Raw genomic sequence first — 22,677 nt, forward strand, 5'->3', positions numbered from 1 at the left:
GCTCATCAGCAGGCTGCGCCCTCTCCTAAGGTGTTTTGCAGGATCGCCCTTCAGAGCTAAACACCCACCAGCTGACCACCATTTCAGGTGATGGGATTTTGGCTCAGATCAGTCTGGATCAGAGTGGACCTCTACAAGCTGGCTTGCATAAACCTAAGCGTCTGCTGCCCATCTTGAAGACCATCAGCAGGCTTTGGTGGGTTCATATTCAGTGGCATTAGGGATTAAGGCCAGCTTAAAATGACTCTGAGTGTAAACAGATACAGATATAAACTTCTGGGGGAACAATTTCATAATAGCTAATAACAATCATTAAAATGTTTATATCCTTTGACCTGATAGTGTTCTAAGAATTTACCTTAAGAAAATAAATTTATATCCCATGATATCTTCATTTTAGTGTTGCTTGTAATTGCAAAAAAAGAAAAGAAAACAAAACAAAAACCCACTTACTGACTAATTGGAGGGTGGTTAAATATATTACGGTAAATTCATCTGATGGAATAAAATGCTCTACAGTTAAAGACCTGGGAAACACAATAGACTTTTTAAAACCATATAAAAACAATATATGTGGTATCATCATGATTTTGTAAGAAGAAAACACATGTGAAAAACGACTAATGAACATATAACTACATACAAACAGATTTCGAAGTGGTGAGATTCTAAGTAACTTTTGTGTCTCTCTGCATATTCCAGTTTTTCCATAACGAACACATATACCACTTATATTCAATAAAAAAAGGTTATTTAAAAATTTTTTCTACCCACATGCTGACTTTAAGTCCTCATTCCAAAGGAAGAATGAGGCCTTTTGGGGGCTACCACTGACCTGCCCAAGTTCGAATTAGTAGAAAGAGAACCGGGGAACCGGAAGAGAGGAGTTAGAGTGACTGACAGAGGCTGAGGTGTGAGGTGTTTTCAGTGCAGCAGTTTTGGCGGTCCGGGAGAGTAGAGAAAGGAGCTGAGTTCAAGTTCTCTGGGGAAGTGGGACCACATCCCACCTTGGAGAAGGGAAGGTCAGTGAGTTCTGTCCAGGGCAGCTGTCCTCTGGCACAGGGATATTATGAGCATGGCAAAAACTCAATAACCGTATGTGCTGAGGAGTGAGGGCAGCCAGCACCTGCAGGGATGCTGAAGAAGGCAGGCCCATACACACCCATGACTGCTTTACAGTTACTTGGTGTCCCTGACGTGCCTGCTGCCCAGGGAGACGCACTGTTTCCAGTCCCCAGTCCACTGAACGAAGATGGAACGATGGTGGACCTGTCGTGGACTGGTCAGCGTCGTCTACCAGTGATCCTGCTGTCCCTACCGAGCCTCTTCTCACAAGGTCAGCCCAATCTGTGTGTGCCTATGAGCCAGGAAGAGGATACCAGTGACAATATTTATATGGCATTTGATAGTTTACAAATAATTCCCATGAAAATACAGTTGAGGAGCTCTAGACATTCTTTTCAGGAAACACATGTTTACAATCTGAGCATAGCCACACTGAGGGGTTCTTTTTCCTCAGCTGTAATTTCACCTGTGACTCTCTGTGCTGCTTTCTGGTGGCTGGAACTGTATTCAGCAAGGACAGATAGGTGGCTGTTCTTCAAGCTTTTACAAAATGGGGGGAAAATCATTGGTATTAGTCAGTGAGGAATAAACTAGCTCTTTCTGTTTTTCTTTTTCTTTTTTAGAGACAGGCTGGAGTACAGTGGTGTGATCCTAGTTCACTGCAGCCTCAACCTCCTGGGCTCAAGTGATCCTCCCACCTCGACCCCCAGAGTATCTGGGACTACAGGCACATGGCACCATGCCCAGCTAATTTTTTTTATTGTTTTGTAGAGACAGGGTCATGCTATGTTGCCCAGGCTAGTCTCGAACTCCTGGTCTCAAGCAATCCTCCTGCCCTGGCCTCCTAAAGTGCTAGGATTATAGGTATGAGCCATCACACCCAATCATTACCCCTTTCTAATGAATCTAGGAAGTGCTAACAAATAATCAGCACCAGTGAATAGCTCCTTAGATTCAGTCAGGTTAACACCGGGGACCCAGAAGAGAGAACCATCAGTTTAGTGTAGACCTGCCAAAAGCAGGTGTTTAGTGTAGACCTGCCAAAGGCAGATGGTTCTCTTGCAGACTCAGTTCCTGGCTGGTCATCACCTGGTGAATTTTTCATTTTAAAGTCAATATTTCAAGAAAGCACATACTTAGAGTCATGTAGTTTAACCTCCAACCCAACATGGCATCCCTGAGGATCACCACCCAGCCTCTGTTGAATACTCCTATGATGGGGACCTCACTACCTCTCTAGGAGAACATTCAATTTCTGTGTAGATGTGGTTAGAAAGCATGTCCACAAGACTGCAGTGTGGAGGTTAGAAGAGAACACTGGGTTGAAGGGGATGTGACTCAGTTTCAAAGGTGGAGAGTGTGTAGCTATAAGGATACCACATAGGATTACTATATCCAGTTTTTTAGAATTACTTGTTATTTTTCTTCTGATGAACAAACACTATGTAGAGGATATGGAAACACTTGCATAGTCTTCTCTGTTAGGGAAAGTGGTGCTGGGTAATGATATTGGTTCAGTATATTGTTCATTATTTTGTAGACAAAACTAGAAGTGAGTCCTCCATCCCGCTGACTTTGGTTAGCTTGCCACACGAAGCTTCAGTGATGGTGCGTTACATCCATCTCAGCTTCCCTACTAGGTAGTTTGTGCCCTCAAGGAATTGATCATCATAATCTAGACTTGGTTGGTAGCAGGCTGGGGAAGGCTAGGATTGGGAAGCCAATGGGCTTCATTAATTAATGGGTTCATGAGTTCAGTTTGTTTGTAAGTTACTGTTTTATGAATATTATATGTCTCCGCAATTGGATTGCATATTCCTTAAGGGCAGGAATTATTTCTTATCCCTCGCTGTGGTTGCAGTACTGAGCACACACAAAACCCTCATCAGTACATGCTCCGTGATTATCTGTAGAAGACTACGTTGTAGGTAACACATTAAACCAGTGCTGAAGAATTAATCCAATTAACAATGACCATCAAGCCACTTGTTTTATGCTAATAAAACATCATAATTTAAGGACTACACTGCATTTTTTAATTCCATAAATTATAACCCTTTAACATATATGAAAGTTTCATATTCTTAAAGTGCTTTAAAATATATTTAATTTTTTTAACATGTGGAAAAGAATGTTCCTTAAAAGACATTTAATTTTTTAGTGGAAATTAATATTACCAAAAACGTTCTGTGCATGTTTGAATAACAATGTTTTTATCTTCAAGAAAAGGGATTTGTATATAAAATACATGTGGAGCACTGAATGCCACAGTGATGGGTACCATGGTCAGAATTCAAAATTAGGTTTGCTATTAAACCTGTCTGGTTGGTGTCCTGAGTGAAGAATGATCTCGAGCTGGGGTGGGAGGTGCATTGGGTAATCAGTGCTTTTGAAGGTGAATTTCCTTGCTGTGAAATAGGCTTGGGTTAGTGGTCAGGACAGCCATTCAGACTGACAGGTCCCTGGACTTCCAAGGCTTCAGTGACAGGGACAGGGATGTGGTTGACAAAAATATTCCTCAGACAGCCAAAGAATGATTTCCACACAGGGATCCTCAGTGTCATCAAATTGGCTGAAAGAGAAAGTGGAGAGGCATTCAGTAAATAATTCATACTGTCCAGGGACTGTTCCCTGGATTTTAAAAGATAGTTTTGTTTTGTTTTGTTTTCTAGACAGGGTCTTGCTCTGTTACCCGGGCTGGAGTACAGTCGTGTGATCACAGCTCACTGTAAACCTGGGATTCCTGGGCTCACACAAGCCTCCCACCTCAGTCTGCCAAGTAGCCAGGAATAGAGGTGTGGGCCACCACCCTGGGCTAATTTTTAAAGTTTTTGTAGAGATGGGGTCTCACTATGTTGCCCAGGCTGGTCTTGAACTCCTGGCCTCAAGTGATCCTCCCGCCTCAGCCTCCCAAAGCTCTGGGATTACAGGCGTGAGCCACCATGCTAGGCAAAAGATAGTGTTCGTGGAGAAAGCTAAAGTGACCTCACATCTCAGCCCACTCAGCCTCTCCACTTCAGGCAGGAATTGGACACTCCACCCGCGGTGATAAATCAGCAACAAGGCTACTCTTCAAGTTCTTCAGAGGAGAATCCACAGCCCAAATCAATAGCTCTAAACTGGTGCTTTTTATGGGGAATGAAAGACCTATACAAGTAACAACCAGATTATAGCGTATTTGGAGGGACAGAAAACAATGAAGAATGAAAAGGCTCTTCCCACGCAACATTCCAGTGTTGAACTCGACTCCATTTCAGCCTGATTCTCCCAGTCTGGTCCCCAAAAGCTTAATAACTCACCAGTAAAACTAGATACCTGAAGAGGACAGAGATCAGTTTTTCAGGCCCTTTCCTGACTCTTTGCTGGTATCAGGCTTCTGGGTTAATGCAACCTCTTAAGAGAGGCTCATAAATTACAGGCTTGGGGCTCACACCTGTAATCCCAGCACTTTGGGAGGCCAAGGCCAGTGGATCACCTGAGCTCAGGAGTTTGAGGCCAGCCTGGCCCACAAGATTTCCACCTCTACTAAAAATACAAAAATTAGCCAGGTGTGGTGGCACGTGCCTGTAGTACCAGCTACTCGGGAGGCTGAGGCAGGAGAATTGCTTGAACCCGGGAGGCAGAGGTTACGGTGAGCCGAGACTGTGCCATTGCACTTCAGCCTGGGCGACAGAGTGAGACTCCATCTCAAAAAAAAAAAAAAAAAAACATACAAACAACAAAACAAAACAAAAAAAAAACAGGCTTGGGACGAGGGGAAACAGCAGTAATGGGGCCTGGGCTGACCTGACAAGTGCTCCTTTCTAGCAACTGCCTTTCCCCACGTGCCAGTGCAGAGGGCCTCACCATCTCCACTGTCCAGCCAAGAGCTGCCCTGCCACTAACTCATTAAGAAGCGAATGTTCAGAGCTGACACAGGACAACATGTTATAGAAGTCAGGACAAAAGTTACCTGGAGCACCTCCAAGGTGTAGTGGCTCTTGAGTGCTGGCAGGTGGGAAGGGGATCTGTCCAGCTGTGTAGCTACTGTCTGTGTCCAGTTCCAGGTGTAGGATGTGCTGTTTTATGGTGACTGGGGAAAAGAGGCTGGTTAGGTCTGTCATCGGAGGTGAGCCCTGCTTAATGTCTAAACTATTGACTTTGTTTTAATTCCTTCATACTGGACCTGTGGGAACGCCGTTTGCAGGGATTTGGTCAGTTTAGATATAAATTCAGTTAACTTCCTCTAAACACCAGGTAGTGCTTTCATGTACATGAATGAATTTTACCCTTAAAATGAATCTGTGAAGAAGAAATGATCGTTCCCCATTTCCCAGATAAGAGAATATGTCTCACTGAGGAGTCTGACAGGATGGCTTGGTTACCAAGAGTTGGGACTAAGCTCTGGTCTCCTGTGTCCAGAAGCCATGCTGATTTCATGTGATCTCAGCTACTTTCTATGAAGACACTGACTTCTGAAAACTGATGCCAAAGACAGTGCTTTTGACTCTCGACACAAAATTCCTCTCATGTTAACGATCTCAGCTAGTTGCAATGTAGCTATCTTTTAAATTAGCCAAGAAAAGACCTTTTTTTTTACAAAAGGTATTTTAGCCAATACGAGTTCACAGATCTCTAATATCCACAAGTAATTAATAAAATAACAGACTCTTTTTGAGAGGAAATGCTTGCTTTCTACTCATTGGTTTGTCTAAATAGTTTGCATTAATATTAAATGGTTGTTGAAAAAAATAACCCAACAATGAGCCTTAGCAAAAAACAGATACTTACTGAACACTGACTGCATATCAGATACTTGGCTAAGAACTTTTCACATATTATCCCATTTAATTTCCACAACCTTAAGCAGCATACCCTATTTTTATTTCCATTTTACAGAAGAGGAAACCGTAGGTAAACAACAATTAAGCAACTTGCCCAAGGTCACACAAGGAAAGGGACGGAACTAAGATTTTACCTCTGTTCTAACTTCAGAGCCAAAATCTAAATCACAATATTATACTATCTTGAAAACTAGCCTAGCTTATTAATGTGCTGGGCTCCAAAAACAAACAAACAAATGACAACAACAACAATAAAACATCCGATAGGTTCTGGAGAATTGGAGGTGGCAACCATGAGTGACAGAAGCATGGCTGGGTTTGAGAACGGACACATTACTCTGCGAGCTGGTCCTGATCAGGCACTATGGATGGAGGGCTGAGGCTGCCTTTGGGAAGTTCAAGTCAGATGGAAAGGAGGCCTGTTTTAGTGCAGGAACAATCAGCTACTGGACAACATACCTGCCACCGAGTGCCACTGTCCATCACACAGAGACTGCTTTGGTGTGACTGAGGTCGAGGTCCCGCCTGCCCCACTGTCCATAGAGGCCGTGACCTGGAACACACATGCATTTTCCTATTTCCTTCAGAAAGGCAGGTGGAGCCGACCTTCTCCTGCCATCTTCCCTCCCCAAATCTGGCCAACTGACAGCTTAAGTGCACATTAGATACTGGTCCTCCTCCACTTTTGAAGCATGTGACCACATGGGGTCCAAGGCTTCCAGACATCTCTCTGCTGCATCCCTTCCAGGCAGGCAACCCTGGCCTGACGTCGTCACCAATGGCAATGATTCTAATTCTAATTCTAATTCTAATTCAAACCCCGCCCCCATCAGCTCAACTCAAAGGTTACTGATTGGAATCCTCCTTAGCAATTAATGCGTGACAGTGGCTCTGTGCAGGATATGTGAGATGTGGAAGGCAAAGCTACTGGTGGAGGCCTACAGCCTGCTGCAAGGGCCAGCCAACTGTACTAGTTCCATGCATGGATTATAGAGGGGTTCTCGTCCAAGACATTAAACAAGCAAAATGACTGAGTTCGCACTGAGCATGCATCGAGAGCCAGGCAGGCAGTCTGTTTTGTGCAGAATCCCACAGTCCTGCTTTCTAGATCAGGGTCTCCTCCAGGATTTTCCAAGGGTTGGATCAAGGGGAATGAAATGAGAGGACGAAAATAAGTGTATTTATAAATAATTTACATTTAATTTGCATGTAGCTAGATGGGACAGCCTATTCACAGGCAATTTTTGAGCTAAACAATGTCACTACTATTATGAAGATCATCAGGTCTTGATTTGTTCTCCTGAGAATATTTCCCTCCCAGAGACTCTCGGTAGAGACTCGCTCCAGCCAGCCCCTCCTCTGAAAAACCAGAATTGTCTCAACCACCTTGCCAAGTGGATAGTTACTTGCTTCTCTGGGCTACCAGAGACCTACTCAGACTGAATTAAAGGCTACAATAGAAAGTGTTCTAGGTGCAGCACACCAACATGGCACAAGTATACATATGTAACAAACCTGCACGTTACACACATGTACCCTAGAACTTAAAGTATAACAATAAAAAAAATGTTCTAGGAGTTTGGGGCATTTTATTTTCTTCTGGGATTCTTTTCCCCTCACATTTAGTAAACTGTGGAAGGACTGAGATGAAAGAAAATGGCATATTATATCAATCTTTCACTTGAGGCCTCAACTAAAGGTCTTCCTAGAAGAATTTGGTTTTATTTTATTTTATTTTATTTTATTTTTTTTTTGAGACGGAGTCTCGCTCTAGCCCGGGCTGGAGTGCAGTGGCCGGATCTCAGCTCACTGCAAGCTCCGCCTCCCGGGTTTACGCCATTCTCCTGCCTCAGCCTCCGGAGTAGCTGGGACTACAGGCGCCCGCCACCTCGCCCGGCTAGTTTTTTGTATTTTTTAGTAGAGACGGGGTTTCACCGTGTTAGCCAGGATGGTCTCGATCTCCTGACCTCATGATCCGCCCGTCTCGGCCTCCCAAAGTGCTGGGATTACAGGCTTGAGCCACCGCGCCCGGCCAAGAATTTGGTTTTAAAGAGACATCTTTGAGAAGGAAAGAGATATAACTGAGACTGGTGGAAAGTAAGATATTGACTCAGGCCTGTGAGGGATGGGACACATGAGGTCGCAGAGATGAGGAAGAAATTCATAAGAATTGGGTATATGACAAGTTCTAGAATCTTGACAAAAGCCATAAGATATAAGAGTTATTATCTATATTTTACAGATAAGTCTGAAAGAGCTTAAGTAACTTCCTTGGGGCCATATAACCAAGTGCTGGAGTTGCAATTCTGCCTGACTTGTTTGAGTTTTCCCAGTTTTAAAAATTAAGAACAGAAAACATGATGATAAAATGACTTGCTAAAGGAAAATGGTAAGTTAGCCCTGAGGTCAAGGCTCTTAAATACAAGATTGGATCTCATTTTCTACTACAAACCTGACCCACTGTGGTCTCCAGACATTGAAGCTGGTTGCCACAAACCCTCCCCATGGCATCAGACTGCTACGCACCTTTCCGGCCTCCAGGTAAACACATAAGTGCTTCCCAGGCTGACTTCCGATGTGTATTAGGATCCCAGTGAGACTTCTTGGGCGGATGCTGAAAACAAGCTTAAATTCTGGCCCCAGCAACACAGAGTGAGCTTTCAGAAGAGAAAAAAAAGCAGAAGTTAAAGCATCACCATGAAAGAAAACAGGATACAATTCTTAAGATGCAAAGACATAAACCCTAGAGAACTGCTCCTTACCCAAGATGACATGACCTCCTTCTTCGGAGAAATAAATGCCTTTCTCCAAAGGACCACCCAAGCAAGAAGACACCCCGAAGCTTGAAGAAGGGGTATCCAAGGGTTTTGAATCCAGCTGAAAGTTCTTCAAGCATCCCACAAAGCTGTTTGTGGGGAGGCTCTGCAACCAAGCAGAAAAGAAAAAGCTCATTACCTACACCTCCAAGAAAGGCATGGGTAGCCAAGGCAAAGGGCACTGCAGCTTGTACGCAAAAGGGGGAAGGTAGGTAGGGATTCATTCTTCCTGCTTCCAAGTCAGGTTCTTCAAGCTCAGGTTCTAATAGCTGTTCTATTTGGCTCTCTGCCCACAGTGCCAAAAAAAACCTGTATACCAGATGTTGGGTGGGTAGTCGAAGATTGCAGGTGCCACCAAACCAAGTGGTGTGTGTGCAGGAGGGTGGGGGTAGTGCAGGTTGCTAGCTTGTGCTAGAATAAGAACAGGGAAAGTTGACCTGACCCTGGTCCTCACAGTCGGAGCAGCAACAAGGGAAATTTCCCCCTTACAGTTCACAGATTTCACCGTCTCTTTGCAGATACAAACCCCTTCTTAGAGTTCCATGAGGCAGTATGATAGCTTAATGCAGGGCAGCTGACAAAAATAGAGGCCAAAATGTTCCCAAAATAATAAAATGCAAAAAAATCTGCCTACATTGTTGGGCTCAGTGTACCACCACCAAGTCACGAATGCTGCAGAGTTAAAATAAGACACAGTGTGCATCGTCAGTGGGCTTGCGTGGAGCCCCATGCCTGCCTAGAGCTGGCTGGAACAGGGGACTCCTCTCCTGGGGCCCAGGAACAGGCTGGAGGGGTTTTGTGCTCTCCTATATTATACACCACATATGTTCTGCGTGTGCATGTTCCTGGGGAGAAGGACTGTAAATTTCATAAAATTCTCAAGAAAGTTTAAGATTCACTGAATAAAACTTCTGGACTCCCTTCTAGAATGAATGCCTTTTGGACTCTGGAATCCTACGAGACAGATGTGGTAACAAAGATATGGTAACTTTAAGAGAAAATGGTGGCCGGGCACAGTGGCTCATACCTGTCATCCCAGCACTTTGGGAGGCTGAGGCTGGTAGATCACCTGAGGTCAGGAGTTCGAGGCCAGCCTGGCCAACATGGTGAAACCCTGTCTCTACTAAAAATACAAAAATTAGCCAGGCATGGTGGCAGGTGCCTGTAGTCCCAGCTATTAAGGAGGCTAAGGCAGAAGAATTGCTTGAACCCAGGAGGTGGAGGTTGCAGTGAGCAGAGATTGTGCTACTGCACTCCAGCCTGGGTGACAGAGCGAGACTATGTCTCAAAAAAAAAAAAAAAAAAAAAAGAGAAAATGGTGATGTGATAGATATACATGGTGTCAGCATCAGCAGTAAACTACTGATTGGGCTCCCTATGAAACTTTTAGTTTCTTAAGATTTGTCATGCTACACAATGAAAAAGCTGTGTCCTAAAGCTAGGACTCCCCAGGACGGGCCAGAACCCAGCATTGATCCCTAAGGGCTGACTGCAGTGCTGGTGTTCAGAGGCAGACACTGATCAGATGTGGCCTGCTCCTGAAAAGGACATGTGGGAGGGCCCATGAGATGGTTTATACCCTTAGGTTGAAAGAAGGCTGCAAAAAGAAACTTGGTTTGTAAAGAGTATTGTAAATGGGATGCTATTAATTGCCCCAGATGTTACATGCTGGGTGTGATTAGGGTGATTTGAAGAGAATTTATCCAAGGCCAAAGAATACCCAAATCCTGCCCCGTCCTGTGATTTCTCTGAATTGAAAATAGGAACAGAGGTTGAGAAAAGCAAATACGAACAATGAGAATCCTCCTTAGCAATTAATATGTGGTGTATATTATATATATATAATGTATATTATAAATAAGGGATAATATGCTATGTATTTTATGATATATATATGTTACTGTATATAACAAAGCAAAGTAATACTCTATTGCCTGCTGGGGTAAAATACATATACTTTATTGTATAACACTGGAGCTCTGGCCCAAACCCCAGTGCAAAACCCAAGTGGGCCAGGCTGAGCCCTGGTTGAGGCTAGGTCAACCTAAGCAGCTAGCATCCAAGCTGGTGGAAAAGATCTGCTTTTGTTATGCCCATTTCTAGGCCCAAATTTGAGCTTGGGGCTCTTCCCCCCCTCCCCGCCCCCCACCCACTGCAAGCAAACATCACACCAGAATGTACCACCAGGTCTGGAGGAAAGGAGCACAAATTGCATTAAGGTGGGGGACAGTCCCTAGGACCTGAGCTGTTGATAGGCTCATCTTACTTAACTTTGTGGGGAGGAAAAAAAAAAAAGACAAATCTGCGACAAGGAAGACAGGTGCCCAAGGCTGCCTCAAGTAACCCTGGTGCAATTAACACTGTGGCAGGGGGTAGGAGAGAGGAAGGGAGAGGGCACTCACAGAGCTCAGCCCAGGGGCTGTGGCCCCATCAGAGTGCCCCACCAGAGCCTTGAACTTGACAAACCTAGAAAAGCACCCGTCCTCTCTGGGGACAGAGGGAGTCCCGACTTTCCCTTCGTCCGGCATTCCCGAGTTGGGTTTTTGAGATAATTTTGTTGTTTCAGACATCAAATAACATTAAAACACACATTCTGTTATTCAGTTATTCCTTTTTCAATTCTCTTTCTAGCGTTTGGACAAGGACAAGGAACAGCTTTTGGCTTCGTGCTAGTATGTCTTAAACACCCTCTTGATTATGTGTCAAGCACCTTTTTCTCCAAGCAAAGAGCACATAGGTCACACTACCTAGTTTGACATTAATAACATTGTTTGGTTTCCAAATGTTTATTTCTCATGGTTACCTATCATTTATGGTAAAGAATATTGGGTTTTTCCATTTATGGGTGAGATAAAAAGATCCCATAGAAGCGTATTTAAAATAAATAGTTTGATGGAGAGAAAACCCTCAAGCCAATCTTTTACCTTATGGCAAAGATGATGAAAGTGGCACAAATTACTGTAATTTGGAACACATTATGTTAATCAAAAAATCTGTCTATAACCTAAAATCTACATTTTTGCATTCCCTGGAGCAGAAGCCAATAGATTCAGGTTTAGGAAGTGGTAGAGAAGCTCTATCCTCACTCCTTCAGGGTCTGCGTCTCAACCTCCCTCTTAAAAATGAAGGCTTGGGGTTAAGAAACGGGCACCTACTCCATGTGGTTGTGAACATTAATTAAATCCTTAAAAATCATTTAAAGTAGGCCGAGACGGGCGGATCACGAGGTCAGGAGATCGAGACCATCCTGGCTAACACTGTGAAACCCCGTCTCTACTAAAAATACAAAAACTAGCCGGGCGAGGTGGCGGGCGCCTGTAGTCCCAGCTACTCGGGAGGCTGAGGCAGGAGAATGGCGTAAACCCGGGAGGCGGAGCTTGCAGTGAGCTGAGATCCGGCCACTGCGCTCCAGCCTGGGCGACAGAGCGAGACTCCGTCTCAAAAAAAAAAAAAAAAAAAAAAAATCATTTAAAGTATTTTGAGATTCTCATATGTTGAGTATTTTGAATATCTCATACAATTATGCCAATAAGGTGAATTGTTTTTGTCCATGGCTCTGAACGTAACTATTTACCTTTGGTTTCCCTGATGGAGGTGATCCCAGGTAAACTGGTCCTCTGATGCTGACGGTGGAGTTTCCAGGCAAACTTCCCTCCCGGGCTCTCAGTCCATCCACAACCAAGCGCCCCTTTTCCCCATCATGGCCAAACACCACCTTCAGAGTAAGGAAGATACATGAGTTGTATTTTTACCTTTGGCAATTGGTGTTGTATTTTATTAAATATTAGTGGCCACATTAAAAAAAAATAGCTTCAAAAGATGTGAGATTTTTTTTCTCCGATTATCACCATCACCATTATTTTGTGAGATTATGTGAAATAGTGAACAAACTGAGCTAAAAAGGGGAACTAAAAAAAGGTTGTTCAGAAGTGAACTAATCAAAAGATATTATAGAATTGATCTGGAAACTTACACAAAACAGAAACAGTTAAAGGCACAGCCACAGGCAACCTCCTCCATGTAACAAAGGGGCAGGGACAGTTTATACAGTGCTGGGGACGGGGGGCTGTGTTGGAGTTGTGGCACCCTGGGCAGGCCTCTTGGAGCAGGTAGAACGAGGGCACTTCTCTTCAAACAAGAGGAGGGTTTAAACTCTTTGCTAAAATTTCTGATCCCTGGGGTCTGGTGTGGACTCTGCCACTCTCATAGGGTGTGGTGAGACTATTCACTGAGGACACTTCCATTTCTTTTTTTTTTTTTTCTTTTTTTTTTTTTTTTGAGACAGAGTCTTGCTCTGTTGCCCAGGCTGGAGTGCAGTGGCACGATCTCAGCTCACTGCAACCTCCGCCTCCCGGGTTCACACCATTTTCCTGCCTCAGCCTCCTGAGTAGCTGGGACTACAGGCACCTGCCACCACGCCCGGCTAATTTTTTATATTTTTAGTAGAGACGGGGTTTCACTGTGTTAGCTAGGATGGTCTTGATCACCTGACCTCGTGATCCGCCTGCCTCGGCCTCCCAAAATGATACTTCCATTTCTATGCCAAGTCGTGACCTTCGGCCTCTACTGCCTGCTGACACCTGGGCTTGAAGGTCTGACAGGCCTCTCGACCCTGAGATGTTCACAACAGAAATCCTCATTCTCCCCCAGCTCTGAACCGCTCTCCTCCTGGCCACATCTGCCTCTTCTCCATCTTCATCTCAGTAAATGCCCACTAATGACTCAATTGCTGGACCCAAATCACAAGACACTGGACCCTCTCTTCCTCTCACGCTCTATATGTGATCCATCAGGAAGGCCGCACGGTTCTACCTTCAGCATGGGTCCCGGCAGTCACTTCTCCCCACTGCCCCACAGCCTCTGCAAGCAAAGGCAGTGGCAGCCATGTGGGGTCCCTGCTGCTACTCTCGACCCCAGCAGTCTCTTCAGCTAAAGAATTAAACAATGTATGAATCTGTACATGTAAGAGTTGTTTGTTTTTTGTTTTGTTTTGTTTTTTGACAGAGTCTCGCTCTGTCACCCAGGCTGGAGTGCAGTGGTGTGATCTTGGCTCACTGCAACCTCCATCTCCTGGATGCAAGCGATTATCCTGCCTCAGCCTCCTGAGTAGCTGGGATTACAGGCGCATGCCACCATGCCCAGCTAATGTTTGTGTTTTTAGTAGAGATGGGGTTTCACCATGTTGGTCAGGCTGGTCTCGAACTCCTGACCTTGTGATCAGCCCGCCTCGGCCTCCCAAAGTGCTGGGATTACAGGCATGAGCCACCACGCCTGACCAAAAGTTTTAAGACTCTTTAAAAGCTTTACAGACACTTTCAAATAAAGTCCAAAGTCGGAGCTTGGCCTTCAAAGCTTAAATGATCTGGGCTCTGTCTTCCTCTCTAATTCCATTTCTTATCACTTTGTGTTTTGTTCGTTCAGCTAATTCCCACCTCCAGGGCCTTGTTATTTGCTCCTCCCTCTGCCTGGAACCCCCTCCCCATAACTTCATGTGACTACCACCTGCTGTACCAGGGCTTTCTCTACTGCCTTATCTAAAATAGTCTCCCTGCTCTGTCATTTTCTTACTTCGCTCTAGTGTTTTCTCAAAGCACTTGCCGATCTCTGATATTACATTGAGGAGTGTCTGCCTATGTGTTCCAGGAAGGCCGGTGAACGACTAAGGGAATACAACTTGTCAAGTCACTTACATTTTCTGAAGTCCAGTGGCCTCATTAGAGAAATAAATTGGTCCCTTCTTGCCTTAAATGGTATTTCTTTAAATCTGGAATGGCTTTAAGCAAGAGCTAAGATGCTAGCATCATTCCAGGTCCAGAGAGGGGCCTGGAGGCCTGGAAATTGGTCATAAGGGGGAGAAATGGTCCAGGAGGCAGGAGTGAGAGTAGGCAAGGGGCATGAGGCAGACTGGGGAGGGCTGGAGGGAGTGGAAGAAGCATCAGTAAAGCCCATCTTGACTTTACTGTCTAGGATGACAGCCATGCAACATGTGTGCCGCGGCCTCCAGTACTAAGATGCTGGGCACGCAGCACCTGCAAGCACACAAGTTATCCCACTCCATGCCCTCATGTCTGGGAAGGATGCTGGGACTCCTATTTTCAGCAACTCCAACAATGCATTCTACACCAACTGGAGGTACTGACGCAGCCCCAGCTCTTACCATGTGCCACTTCCCATCATTGCATTTCTCCTTGCTTTTGATCCTCAATTTTTTCCCATCTGTCCCCAGTGCAAAGACCAGACGTCCTTTTGAAAGATAAAGAGCCATAAAGGAGTCCTTAGTGCCCGTGTGAAACACCAGTCCTCTGGAGGATGTTGTCTGCACGTCCACAGCAAACTGTGACCTGTGGGGAACACCGGCAATGAAGGGAAATAGAGGTGTTCAGTGTTCCTCCGAACCTCAGAGCTGAGACAGAGGGTGGGGAGCAAACACCCAACCTCCATTTTTCAAATAGATAAGCTAAGGTAGGTGCTGATTAAATGACCTGTTTCTCTCGGAACTTTAAAAAGCTATTCTATTCCAGCTGTTAACGGTTTTGTTGTATAACTTCCTTACGACACTGGGGAATAACAAGGAACTTTTGTGGCAAACTTAGCTAGTGGTGTAAGTCCCAGCACGTGGCAAGAAAAAACATGTCTGAATCTTTTATAAAAAGTCTACATTTTAAAAAGTTATGGGAAAATACACTAACCTACAATGTGCCATCTTAACCATTTTTAAGTGTACAGTTCAGTACTGTTAGGTACATTCAGATTGTTGTACAATCAATCTCGAGAACTCTTTTCATCTTGAAAACTGAAACTTGTACCCGTGAAACAAGAGGCCCCTCGTCTCGCTTCCCCACAGCCCCTGAGAGCCAACCACCACTCTACTTTCTCTCTCAATGAATTCGACTACTCGAGATACCTCATGTAAGCGGAATTGTACGGGACTTGTCCTTTTGTGACTGGCTTATTCCACTGGGAAGCCTGTACTTTTCAAACCCAATGAATATGCATTCTGTTTTGTATGTATTCATGGAGAGGGAAGTCGTAGGAGAAGTAGGAGACAACTTGAATAACAAAGATGTGATTTAAGCATCAAAAAAGCATTTCCTTTCTGTTAGATTTAACACAAAGATGAAGAAACACAGACCCACCTTCTCCCACCCACCTCTACATTTCTCAGACCCTAATACCCTCCCTATGAAGGAAGAATGAGGCAAATATGCAGTAAAAGTAGAGTGTGCCAGGCACAGTGGCTCACACCTGTAATCTCAGCACTTTGGGAAAATCTCAGCACTTTGGGAGGCCAAGGTGGGCGGATCACCTGAGGTCAGGGATTCAAGACCAGCCTGGCCAACATGGGGAAACCCTGACTCTACTAAAAATACAAAAATTAGCCAGGCGTGGTGGTGGGTGCCTGTAATCCCAGCTACTCGGGAGGCTGAGGCAGGAGAATCGCTTGAACCCAGGAGGTAGAGGTTGTAGTGAACTGAGATCATGCCACTGCACTCCAGGCTGGGTGACACAGCGACTCTATCTCAAAAAAAAAAAAAAAAAAAAAAAGCAGAGCGCAAGTTGTTAGCATTCATTTGCATGATGGTTACATGTTCTATGCACATCCAGCTAAGTGAGCTTTACTTTTCATAAAAATTCACACTCATCCATCCACTCACTCATCAAACAAGTACTTAATGAGTGTGGGGGATGCATAAGGTGCAGTGCTGAGCAGTAGGAATGCAACGATGGACGTTTCATTCCTTGCGTGGTTTATGGTGCAGGGGTGCCCTGAGAGGGATGCATAAAGGTGTGCGTGAGAGGGTCGTGGGAGATGCAGATGTCAATAGGCTGTCTTCAGCCATTCCTGTGGCTAATGTCTAAGCAGACACCAGACAGGAGGCAGGAACTGCATTCATCCCACTCATAGTGGTATCCCCAGTGCCTATTATGCAGTAGGCACTCAATAAATAGTTACTGAATTGAATTAAATGGTAAATGGAAAATTTGGAGGCAGAAACCAGAAGTGGAAGAAACAAATTATACTGTTAATTCTCTTTGCTTTTTAATTCTGTGAGGCTAAGATACACATTTATTCTTCAGATTAGCAAGTTTCCTTGAGGGCAATGTTCTTCAAAATGAAAGAGAAATCTGTATTTGTTAAATTAAGCCAACCAGATGGTAACACTGCTCAATATTTCTCCTGGTGTGTCTGTGTGTTAGTGCGGAGGTTTGGAGAACGAGGGGTAGCCAAGTGAAGGAGGATATTAGAACGTGCCGCAGAATAGAATGTACTTTCCATATGTGGGCCTGGTGATCAGACTTGACATTTGCTTTCCAGAACTGTTTCCTAAAGCAACTTTCTTTCATAAAAGACTAACTGACTAACACCCAGAAAAAGGCAGCAGTGGATTTAGATCCCAGTACATGACACTGTAGCTACGACTCTTCACTGCTGGAGGATGGGAGGGTAGGGCAGAGAGCTAAAAAGCATTTTTATACATTCACCAAAGGAGTAAAGCAATGGCACCAGTTCGAAAGGACTGTCAGAACACTGCCGGAATGTAAATCAGCATGAGAACAACAGAATCCTCCAACTCTTTCAACTTTCTGAAAATAACTGATTGCTACAACATGTGGGGCTAAAATACAAGTTGAAAATTATATTTACTGATTGACTTTAAACAATGTTTACCTTTTAAAATGTTACTTTTTCATTAATGATGTATGGTTTAATGTTGGACGGGAAGGCACAGGGGTTGAATCATCAGAAGTTGGTAACTCACTGCACTGAATGTGTTGAGAGAGAAGCTGCCAGGGAGGGGAGGGCCAGGCTGATGGGGAGGCCACAAGGGGGAGGCCAGAGGCGGGAGGCTGGGGAAAGGGGAGTCCAGGCAGTTTCTTGAAAGAGGGAGGTCATTGTCATTAAGGTCAACTTGACCAAGAAAGCAGGGACGGGGAGTGGGTCCTCCCCACCAAGGAATAGCCAGGGGAGGGGACAACTGGAGGGACAATCTCCTCTCCTTCTGCCTTAGCTTCTACTAGCACAGTTTTGGAAAATGAGGGACCCCAAGAATTTCCATGGGGTAGCTGGAGACGTAGAGCTGTCCACACAGGCTTTCTCCTTCAGAGCTCGGCATTCAGTCTCTCTCTGGCCTTAACGTCTCTCTGCCTGTGATGCATGCTCACACCTTACTGAATGGGATTCAAGGGCCAGCCTCCTTAGAAGCTATGACCTCTCCTCCCTGCAAGAAAAGCATCCTCGAGCTCATTTAACTAACAGGAAAACTGAGGTCCAGAGAGAGGTAGCAATTTGCTAACATGCAAGACAGGCATAGAGGGACAGCTTAGGCTTAGAGAAGTTAAACAGCCTGTGGCAGCCATGAAGTCATGCTCCAAGAGAAGCTGCTGCAGGGAGCAGAGTGGGGCTGCCATGCCCTAGGTCTTCAGTGACACTCGGGGGTATTAGAGCCGGGCCATTTATGGTCAACAATGAGCTCTTCTCAAAGATAATCTCTGCTTGGGGGACTGCAGGCACCTGGCTGAGACTGTGTGACAGCTGAACTGCCGCCTGAGGCCCTTCCTACCCGGCTCTGTCCTCCCTGTGCCCTCCCCTCACAGTATCTGCAGGCCCACAGCCATCTGCGGGCTCTGCCTGCCCCCGTCCCTGTCCCCTTCTGGTCATCTTTCACAGGCTTCCCCACAATGAACCTCTTGCCATCTAATCTCATCTTAGTGTCCGTGTCTCAGAGGAGCTGCCCTGGCACATGGCCTGGAGTCACACAGCCAGTAAGTGTGAAGCAGGACTGAAAGCCAGATGCTAGAGCCAGGTCCTTTTCATCCCTGGGCAATTCTGTCTCTGGGAAAACCATGAAGAAAAGGTCAGTACCTCAGCAAATGTACAAGAACTGAAATTATAACAAACTGTCTCTCAGACCACAGTGCAATCAAACTAGAACTCAGGACTAAGAAACTCAATCAAAACCGCTCAACTACATGGAAACTGAACAACCTGCTCCTGAATGACTACTGGGTACATAACGAAATGAAAGCAGAAATAAAGATGTTCTTTGAAACCAATGAGAACAAAGATACAACATACCAGAATCTCTGGGACACATTTAAAGCAGTGTGTAGAGGGAAATTTATAGCACTAAATGCCCACAAGAGAAAGCAGGAGAGATCTAAAATTGACACTCTAACATCACAATTAAAAGAACTAGAGAGGCAAGAGCAAACACATTCAAAAGCTAGCAGAAGGCAAGAAATAACTAAGATCAGAGCAGAACTGAAGGAGATAGAGACACAAAAAACCCTCCAAAAAATCAATGAATCCAGGAGTTGGTTTTTTGAAAAGATCAACAAAATTGACAGACCGCTAGCTAGACTAATAAAGAAGAAAAGAGAGAAGAATCAAATAGACGCAATAAAAAATGATAAAGGGGATATCACCACCGACCCCACAGAAATACAAACAACCATCAGAGAATACTATAAATGCCTCTACGCAAATCAACTAGAAAATCTAGAAGAAATGGATAATTTCCTGGACACTTACACTCTCCCAAGACTAAACCAGGAAGAAGTTGAATCCCTGAATAGACCAATAGCAGGCTCTGAAATTGAGGCAACAATTAATAGCCTACCCACCAAAAAAAGTCCAGGACCAGATGGATTCACAGCTGAATTCTACCAGAGGTACAAGGAGGAGCTGGTACCATTCCTTCTGAAACTATTTCAATCAATAGAAAAAGAGGGAATCCTCCCTAACTCTTTTTATGAGGCCAACATCATCCTGATACCAAAGCCTGGCAGAGACACAACAAAAAAAGAGAATTTTAGACCAATATCCCTGATGAACATCGATGCAAAAATCCTCAATAAAATACTGGCAAACCGGATTCAGCAGCACATCAAAAAGCTTATCCACCATGATCAAGTGGGCTTCATCCCTGGGATGCAAGGCTGGTTCAACATTCGCAAATCAATAAACGTAATCCAGCATATAAACAGAACCAAAGACAAGAACCACATAATTATCTCAATAGATGCAGAAAAGGCTTTTGACAAAATTCAACAGCCCTTTATGCTAAAAACGCTCAATAAATTTGGTATTAATGGAACGTACCTCAAAATAATAAGAGCTATTTATGACAAACCCACAGCTAATATCATACTGAATGGGCAAAAACTGGAAAAATTCCCTTTGAAAACTGGCACAAGACAGGGATGCCCTCTCTCACCACTCCTATTCAACATAGTGTTGGAAGTTCTGGCTAGGGCAATCAGGCAAGAGAAAGAAATCAAGGGTATCCAGTTAGGAAAAGAAGAAGTCAAATTGTCCCTGTTTGCAGATGACATGATTGTATATTTAGAAAACCCCATTGTCTCAGCCCAAAATCTCCTTAAGCTGATAAGCAACTTCAGCAAAGTCTCAGGATACAAAATTAATGTGCAAAAATCACAAGCATTCTTATACACCAGTAACAGACAAGCAGAGAGCCAAATCAGGAATGAACTTCCATTCACAATTGCTTCAAAGAGAATAAAATACCTAGGAATCCAGCTTACAAGGGATGTAAAGGACCTCTTCAAGGAGAACTACAAACCACTGCTCAGTGAAATCAAAGAGGACACAAACAAATGGAAGAACATACCATGCTCATGGATAGGAAGAATCAATATCGTGAAAATGGCCATACTGCCCAAGGTGATTTATAGATTCAATGCCATCCCCATCAAGCTACCAATGACTTTCTTCACAGAATTGGAAAAAACTGCTTTAAAGTTCATATAGAACCAAAAAAGAGCCCGCATTGCCAAGACAATCCTAAGTCAAAAGGACAAAGCTGGAGGCGTCACGCTACCTGACTTCAAACTATACTACAAGGCTACAGTAACCAAAACAGCATGGTACTGGTACCACAACAGAGATATAGACCAATGGAACAGAACAGAGTCCTCAGAAATAATACCACACATCTACAGCCATCTGATCTTTGACAAACCTGAGAGAAACAAGAAATGGGGAAAGGACTCCCTATTTAATAAATGGTGCTGGGAAAATTGGCTAGCCATAAGTAGAAAGCTGAAACTGGATCCTTTCCTTACCCCTTATACGAAAATTAATTCAAGATGGATTAGAGACTTAAATGTTAGACCTAATACCATAAAAACCCTAGAAGAAAATCTAGGTAGTACCATTCAGGACATAGGCATGGGCAAGGACTTCATGTCTAAAACACCAAAAGCAACGGCAGCAAAAGCCAAAATTGACACATGGGATCTAATTAAACTAAAGAGCTTTTGCACAGCTAAAGAAACTACCATCAGAGTGAACAGGCAACCTACAGACTGGGAAAAATTTTTGCAACCTACTCATCTGACAAAGGGCTAATATCCAGAATCTACAAAGAACTCAAACAAATATACAAGAAAAAAACAAACAACCCCATCAAAAAGTGGGGAAAGGATATGAACAGACATTTCTCAAAAGAAGACATCCATACAGCCAACAGACACATGAAAAAATGCTCATCATCACTCGCCATCAGAGAAATGCAAATCAAAACTACAATGAGATACCATCTCACACCAGTTAGAATGGCAATCATTAAGAAGTCAGGAAACAACAGGTGTTGGAGAGGATGTGGAGAAATAGGAACACTTTTACACTGTTGGTGGGATTGTAAACTAGTTCAACCATTATGGAAAACAGTATGGCGATTCCTCAAGGATCTAGAACTAGATGTACCATATGACCCAGCCATCCCACTACTGGGTATATACCCAAAGGATTATAAATTACTCTACTACAAAGACACATGCACACGTATGTTTATTGCGGCACTATTCACAATAGCAAAGACTTGGAATCAACCCAAATGTCCATCTGTGACAGACTGGATTAAGAAAATGTGGCACATATACACCATGGAATACTATGCAGCCATAAAAAAGGATGAGTTTGCGTCCTTTGTAGGGACATGGATGCAGCTGGAAACCATCATTCTTAGCAAACTATCACAAGAAGAGAAAACCAAACACCGCATGTTCTCACTCATAGGTGGGAACTGAACAATGAGATCACTTGGACTCGGGAAGGGGAACATCACACACTGGGGCCTATCATGGGGAGGGGGGAGGAGGGAGGGATTGCATTGGGGAGTTATACATGATATAAACGTCATGCACATGTACCCTAGAACTTAAAGTATAATAAAAAAAAAAAAAAAAAGAAAAAAAAAAAAGAAAAGGTCAGTACCTTTCTATCTATGTCTCTTTCAAATCACCTGAAAATGACAAACCTTGTTTTTCTAATTTTTTTCTGACATAATTAATATTTCTGCTCATTCCCTCCTCCCCAAAAGAGATGCAACTTGTTAGCACAAAAAGGCCAAATGTATTCTCTAAAAATGATCTATCTGGCACTGCATCTACCTAAAAAGAATTTTACTTTCACTACAGAATACAAGAAAAGAAAGGTGATTTATCATGGAAATAAACAGCAGCTTTAGAAAAAAAAAATGTCATTCTTATTTTTAGAACACCATCAATTCTAAACCAGAGCTGAGCTGACTGCTTCAGCCTCTGAGCAGTACGCTGTCGTCACGTTTGCCTCCAGCTGCTGGGAAAGCAGATGGCAGGCAATCATGCTCCCTGTCCTGTGCAGGCCAGCACCTCTTTGCACAAAAATGGTAGTGCCACCTTCATTAGAGACAGCTGCATGGTGTCGTGGCAGTCAGACTTTCCTGCGGTGGAATCGCAGAGTCAGGTTCTGAGTTGGTGCTGGGGCAGGAAAGCTAAATAATACCTGGGTTTCAGCAGCTCCTGAGGAAGCTTGAATAGCAAGTGGCTGGTGGGAATGTCCCCAAACTGGAGGGCTCCATGATTGGCCTGGGTCCTGGGAAGTGGTGAACAGGCATCTTGCCACACTTTCATGCTCCTTGGGGAGGCCACTGGTGTGTCCTGCAACAGCTGCATGGGAAAAGAGCGAC

At 44.2% G+C, this 22,677-nt stretch overlaps 1 protein-coding gene across 1 annotated transcript in view; it reads right to left on the reverse strand.

Moving 5' to 3' along the window:
* Nucleotides 1-3,078: 3,078 nt before the first annotated feature.
* The window catches only part of LOC117064051 (laminin subunit alpha-3), an 86,903-nt gene continuing 67,304 nt past the window's right edge, over nucleotides 3,079-22,677 (reverse strand). Inside the window, exons 31-38 of the mRNA XM_033178111.1 lie at nucleotides 22,494-22,657; nucleotides 14,862-15,045; nucleotides 12,279-12,419; nucleotides 8,651-8,810; nucleotides 8,415-8,545; nucleotides 6,348-6,441; nucleotides 5,018-5,137; nucleotides 3,079-3,637 (exon numbers count right to left, since the gene is read on the reverse strand). Of these exons, the coding sequence (XP_033034002.1) occupies nucleotides 3,492-3,637; nucleotides 5,018-5,137; nucleotides 6,348-6,441; nucleotides 8,415-8,545; nucleotides 8,651-8,810; nucleotides 12,279-12,419; nucleotides 14,862-15,045; nucleotides 22,494-22,657 (1,140 nt within the window). The 3' untranslated portion in view covers nucleotides 3,079-3,491. The remainder of the gene's footprint in view (nucleotides 3,638-5,017; nucleotides 5,138-6,347; nucleotides 6,442-8,414; nucleotides 8,546-8,650; nucleotides 8,811-12,278; nucleotides 12,420-14,861; nucleotides 15,046-22,493; nucleotides 22,658-22,677) is intronic.

The sequence above is a fragment of the Trachypithecus francoisi genome, unplaced genomic scaffold (genome assembly GCF_009764315.1).
Source record: "Trachypithecus francoisi isolate TF-2019V2 unplaced genomic scaffold, Tfra_2.0 Lachesis_group19, whole genome shotgun sequence".
NCBI lineage: Eukaryota > Metazoa > Chordata > Mammalia > Primates > Cercopithecidae > Trachypithecus > Trachypithecus francoisi.